The sequence below is a fragment of the Phaseolus vulgaris genome, chromosome 11 (genome assembly GCF_000499845.2).
Source record: "Phaseolus vulgaris cultivar G19833 chromosome 11, P. vulgaris v2.0, whole genome shotgun sequence".
In the NCBI taxonomy this organism is placed as follows: domain Eukaryota; kingdom Viridiplantae; phylum Streptophyta; class Magnoliopsida; order Fabales; family Fabaceae; genus Phaseolus; species Phaseolus vulgaris.
In genome coordinates, this window is record NC_023749.2 from 44,904,534 (window position 1) to 44,911,102 (window position 6,569).

The 6,569-nt window shown below is 31.5% G+C and overlaps 1 protein-coding gene across 1 annotated transcript; it reads left to right on the plus strand.

The window, feature by feature from the left end:
- The first annotated feature begins 369 nt into the window (after positions 1-369).
- LOC137810847 (probable aminotransferase TAT2) lies at positions 370-5,071 on the plus strand. The gene is made up of 7 exons (XM_068612703.1): positions 370-825; positions 1,729-2,068; positions 2,173-2,391; positions 3,934-3,993; positions 4,362-4,517; positions 4,612-4,705; positions 4,893-5,071. Exons 1-7 carry the CDS (start codon positions 533-535, stop codon positions 5,009-5,011), a joined length of 1,281 nt encoding a protein of 426 aa, XP_068468804.1. The 5' UTR covers positions 370-532; the 3' UTR covers positions 5,012-5,071.
- Positions 5,072-6,569: the final 1,498 nt, after the last annotated feature.

Here is a 6,569-nt window from a genome sequence, read left to right on the forward strand (position 1 = left end):
AAAAAGAAAAAAAAAATTATTCTTAATCATATTCAGATAGTATTGTTCAAATTAAAAAAAAATATAAAGATGTAATAAGAAGATATGAAGTTACAGGAACCGGAAGAATTTGTCAAATCAAATACAATAAATAATTAATTATGTAATAAGATTTGTGAAATTATATAGTTGGATAATCAAATATGTAATTAAATTTGAAAAGTTCAACTATTTTTAGTTTTTGGATTATTTTAATTCATCAATATGAGCGTACTAAAAATAAGCCTAAATGTAAAATGTCAGAGGTTCACATGTTAGCAAGATGATGATTAGGTTCCTTCCACATATTTGCTGAAAAAAACCATTAAGGTACATTTTGACACGTAACAAGGTTCGTAAGACAGTCACGCAACTATATAAACTGCCAAAACCTCGGTTTTCATGCGTAGAAACAACACAACGTGTGGTGTTGGGGAAATCAAACTCAGAATTCTCCACTAGGGCCTTTACAAATCCAAAAAGACAGAGGCTACAAAGAGAAACCAAGCAAAGTATGGAAACTGGGGCTGTAGCTATGAACAACAACAACAACATCGTCAACCACCACCATGAAGCCAGAGCAACTTCCACCATCACCATTAAGGGCATGCTCAGCCTTCTAATGGAAAACATTGATGAGAATTTGGATGGTGGAACCAAGAAAGTTATTTCTCTCGGTATGGGTGACCCAACTCTCACCACATTATTCCACGCACCTAAGGTTGTTGAAGAAGCTGTTGCTGACTCTCTTCACTCTCACAAGTTTAATGGCTATGCCCCCACTGCTGGTCTTCTCCAGGCTCGAATGTAATGCTATGCTTCTTTGCCTCTCTCTTCTGAATTTCAAAATTTTCTTTCTAACCCTGTTCATCTTTCAGAGAATGTTCAATTTGGTTGTCCAAAACTTGTATGCAACTGTATTGGTCTTTAAAACACTTCTGTCACTCTATTAATGTCTCTTTGAATTCTCAATTTTGTTTAGCTTTGGTTTTATTGTTGCTTACTTTCTTTTTTAGAAGGTTTGAACTCACTTATAATATGAAATGTAAGTTAAATTTTTGTTTTCTTTTTCTAAAAGTGCTTAGGGATAACATAGTCTTAATTAGTCTACTTTTGGAGAATTACTTTTTTTATAATTTGTCGAGATTGATGACCGTTTTGGTTAGTTAGTTCTGACTTTGGCTCACTGTTTTCAGGTTTGCATCAAATTTTGTCAAGTGTGAAATTGTATGGCATTTGTTCTTAACTTTGCGTTTTCCTTTTGGATTTTGCATTTGGTCATTTGGTTCGGTATTTCACAAGATGCCATTAGCTTATTTCAGATTTTGTTCCCCATTTCTTTTCATGTTTATCAGTATAATCAATATCTAAAACTATTTTTTCAACATTTTTTCTTATTATTGAATAATATTCCAAGCTGACTCTGCTGGTAAATAGCGAGTCCAATTGGGACCAGGATCAGTTTCATTCAACAAACATGGTTTCATCGTACTATTCGCATAAACATGTTCGTTTGGTAGTCACTGAACTTTAAACACGCGTAACAGTTTTTGCTTCAATGCATATGTTTTTTCTCCAGTTCCTATGAAGTTCTGTTAGTAACTAAGAAACAAAGTCATGTGGTTGTTTGTTTTGTTTCATCTATCTATATTTTTAGCACCTTATTCTAAAATTGAATACCATCTAAAGTTACTTTCATTTTGGTGACAGAGCAATTGCTGAATATCTATCTCGTGACCTTCCTTACCAATTATCAAGTGATGATGTTTTCATCACTAGTGGATGCACACAAGCCATTGATGTTTCAGTGGCGATGCTTGCTCGCCCCGGTGCAAACATCTTGCTTCCAAGACCAGGCTTCCCAATCTATGAACTTAGTGCTGCATTTAGAGGGATTGAAGTGAGGCATTACGATCTGCTTCCAGAGAAAGGTTGGGAGGTTGATCTAGATGCTGTTGAAGCTAGTGCTGATCAGAACACGGCTGCATTGGTGATCATAAATCCTGGCAATCCTTGTGGGAATGTGTACAGTTACCATCATTTGGAAAAGGTTTGTTCTTGGTTGCCTAACATTATAGGTTTCTTTTGAGACTATGTTTCTGAAAGTTTACAGCATTAACTGGAGTCATTGAATTGTTTGTATGTTGGACTTAGATAGCTGAAACTGCAAAACGGGTTGGAACAATTGTGATTTCTGATGAAGTATATGGTCACCTTGCATTTGGGGCCAAGCCATTTGTGCCAATGGGAGTTTTTGGCTCAGTTGTTCCTGTTCTCACTCTTGGCTCACTGTCTAAGAGATGGATAGTTCCTGGATGGAGGCTTGGTTGGTTCGTCACGAATGATCCATCTGGAACTTTTAGAGAACCAAAGGTGCTTGTCTTTCTACTCTGTGTAGCTCACCTTTTAATCTTTTTATATACTGTATAATTTATGTGTTTGTTGGTATTTAGGCTTAATTTTCTTAATGATTTTCTATTAATCTGTTTTCTAGGGTTTATATAGAGAGAGCTTTTTGTGTATAGTACATACACTATATTTGATAAAACTTTATACATAGAACCTTTTTGTGAATAAAATTTTCATTCTTTCAATCTTGTTATTGTGTTTTCTTGTTATTATTTATTTGAACCCAATAAATTGCGTCTTTTATGGGAACTAGAAGAAGAAAGTCAAGAAGAAGTGTAAGGTTGAAAAGATGACCACAAAGTTTAGGGTTTTACACAAGTGGAGGGAGTAGACTATAGCAAAATCTTTGCACTTGTGGTAAAATATTGTTTGATAAGGATTTTGATGTCAATTGATAACCAGTACAATCTGGGGTTGGAACAATGGGACGTGAAGACACCTTTTTTGCATGCAATTTTGGAGGAGACTATTTACATGCAACAACATGAAGGTAGGAGAGAGATTATTTCGTATGGTAATGGAGTAAGGAACATAATATATAGGATGATCTATAGCATACCAGATTTGGTGCATGCTGTGATGATTAGCAGGATCATGGAAGATCTTGGACATGCTTATTGGGGCTTTCAAGTGGGTGTTGAGGTACATGAGAGGAATTGTATCGTCTGGTGTATAGATGATCCACCGATGGAGAAAAAACTATGAAAGGTTTATAGACGCAAACTATACAAGAAATGTTGATACCAAAAAGTCCTTTTTTTTGGATACATTTTTACATTGTTTTCTTAGTGGCTTTATCTACTACCGAGGCCAAATGTATCACACTCACAGAAGGAGTGAATGAGGCATTATGGCTGAAGGAGTGTGTGACTATTGCGATAGTCAAAGTGTCATCCATGTAGATGATCATTAGATCTACCACAAGAGGACTAAATACATAGACTTAGATTGCACTTCAGGAGAGATGTCTTTGAGTCTGAGGAGGTCATGATAGTGAAGGTAGCTTCATATGAGAGCCGATGAATGTGTTTATAAACTTCTTTTCGAGATTGAGATTCAAACCATGTTAGAAGTGGATTAATTTTCTTTTGAGGATAAAGGAAGGAGATGCAGAAGTTTTTCCATGATTTGGAGTTAAGGTGGAGCATTGTGATGATTGATTCTCAAATCATGCGTTCAGTAAAGAACACAAAAGACCTGTCTACTTAGAGAGCGTCTAGTAGTGTTAAATTTAGATAGACCGTTTAATGTATGTATTAATTGATGTTTAGGCTTAATTGCTTAATGATTTTCTATTATTCCATTTCTTATGTTTTATACAGAGAGAGCTTTTTATATATGGTATGATGCACTATTTGTGATCAGACTCCATATATAAAACCTTCCATTAAATAAAAGTTTCTTTCTTCCAATCTTATTCTTGTATTTTATTGTTATCGTTGATTTGAACCCAATATTATTTCATCATCCTTATGCGATTTCATAAACCACATGTTTCCTATGCAGGTAGTTGAGCGCATTAAAAAGTATTTTGATCTTTTGGGAGGTCCAGCCACTTTCATCCAGGTTTTGTAACTTTCTCTTGCACAATTATTTTCAACACATAAATGGATGCATGGCTTCAAATCAAGGGAACTCGATCTCATTTATGCAAAAGTAAAAAATATAAAACAATGAAAGGAAAGAAACGTTTAAACTCAAAACTTGTATACCTTAAATTGAAATTATGAGAAGCATTCTTGAAGAAACATGTTTTAACTGATGAAAGACTAGACTAGTATTCAAGGGTTGCTGCTATCAAATCCAAGTTATTTGGTTTGGTGTTGCTGATATATGTCAGCATTTCATCTTGGTTAAGCAGAATTTTCTTGCATGCATGCATTCATCTGTTACTTATTTCTTCTATCTAAGTGGTGACTTTTCTGGTTTTACAGGCTGCTGTACCTCAGATAATTGCAAATACTGAAGAGATTTTCTTCAATAAAACCATTGACAATTTAAGGCATACTGCAGATATATGTTGCACAGAGATAAAGGATATTCCATGCATTTTTTGCCCTTATAGACCAGAAGGGTCCATGGCTATGATGGTGAGAAACTGAGGATTCATCAATTTATGGTTCTTTGGGAGGAGAATAAATGTCTTAACAGGGGAACTCATTTATTATTTGTTCTTGAATGCAGGTGAAACTAAACCTTTCACTTCTAGAAGATATTAGTGATGATATAGACTTCTGTTTCAAACTTGCAAAGGAGGAATCTGTGATCATTCTTCCAGGTACTGCCTTATCTCCTATTTGGAGAGTAATTTCCTTTATGCAGAAAAATAAATTTTAATTATAATAGCATTTAGTTATTTATTTTTTGTAATGTACAAACTAAAATACCAGTTATCTTAAGCATGATTCCCAAACAAACTTGGTAAAATGAATTTTTTAACAAAGAAAAGTGTGCATTCTTTGCAGGAACTGCAGTAGGGCTGAAAGATTGGCTTCGTATTACCTTTGCTGCTGATCCATGTGCTCTTGGAGAGGGTATGAGAAGAATGAAGTCTTTCTGTCAAAGGCATGTAAGAAAATTGTAAAAGCATGAGTAATAAAATTATTATAGCATAAAATCTCATTAGAGATTTTTTTTATTCAAATAGAATATTTCTTTCTTGGATAAATAAAATAAAATGAGGTACTTCAGAGGTGCTCCAACCTTTATACAAAACACTCAAAACAAAGTTTCTTAACACCCAACTAATTAAAGATTCACCAGACATTACAACACAATAGAATATATCTAATATAGGTTAATTATCAAAATAAATAAAATTTTAAAAAATTACGAAAAGAGTATATCGTGTCAAGTTGACACGAAGAAATTGTGTAAGTTGACACTATATATAAATTGAAATTATATCAATCTGACACGATTTTAGTGTAATTAGATTTCAACTCAAATTTCAGTGTTAGTCAATAAATTTTAAAATTTTATCCATTTAAATAATTAACGTATAAAATTTGTATAGTCCCTCACATATTGCAACATTATTTAAGAGGCAATTCTCTTCTTAGTGCATCATTATCCTTATTCAAATCTTAATCTCTGTTTATACTCATAGTGACCATAAGCCTCGATATAAATTACTCATTTTCACTCATGTTGCTTCCCAACTTCAAAATCAAACCAAAATGTGTGTTTATCACCCTCCTACACACACATAATATAATATATGCTTCTTAGTTTCTTAATTTTGATTTTTAATTTGAAATTAAATTTCAATATTTCTTTTTAAAAAATTATATAAAAAAAACATGCTATCAATATAAATTTATAGAATCAAGATTCTCTGCAGTCCCAACAAAAAAACTGCACACCATGCAATAACAACTCTAATAATGAGAAACAAAGGAATTGTATTTTAAATAGTGTTTTACTGAAGAAAATTATCAATTATATATGTTTTGCAATTGCTCTTGTATACCCATAAATGATCAAAATTCATTATATATCACTAATGGAGACACATTACATGCTGTTTCCATTTTTTTATATGACAATAAAAAAACATAATTATTAAAATAAAAATCTATTACTAAAATTTATATTAAAGTGTTAAAAACTATGTTAATAAAACTAGTTATAAAATAAATCTTTTAAGACTGCTATGTAAGCAATTTCTTACATATCATACAATAACAATTAAATAATAACTAAGTTTAAAAATAAAAAATAATTAATCATTATATTAATTAAATTAAATACTAAAAACTTATTAATATCTAATTTTAATATCTAATGTGATTTTTATTATTAATAAAATATTATAAAATAATTTTTAAATTGGTATCTAAATTAGCTATTAAAGTTTTAGCTACTAATAAGAGTTTGTAGTTAAAACCCTATTAGCTAATAGTTAGATATCAATTTAGAAACTATTTTGTAAATTTTTATTAATAATACAAACTATTCTAAATACCACTAATTTTTTAGTTTATAGAAAAATCTTTAATCTAGTCAATATAGTGACTAATTATTTTTGTCTTTAAAATTAAATTTTATTTAATAATTTTTTTTATAGTAATTAATAAAATTGATTGTATTTATAACTGTAAAAACACACCTATATATATAAATAAATAAATAAATAAATA

Excerpts from the sequence above, each read along its gene's own strand:
- LOC137810847 (XM_068612703.1), top strand. The coding sequence starts at position 533 with ATGGAAACTGGGGCTGTAGCTATGAACAACAACAACAACATCGTCAAC. Across the intron at positions 826-1,728 it reads GGTCTTCTCCAGGCTCGAAT|AGCAATTGCTGAATATCTAT; the intron begins GTAATGCTATGC and ends TTTTGGTGACAG. Across the intron at positions 2,392-3,933 it reads GAACTTTTAGAGAACCAAAG|GTAGTTGAGCGCATTAAAAA; the intron begins GTGCTTGTCTTT and ends TTTCCTATGCAG.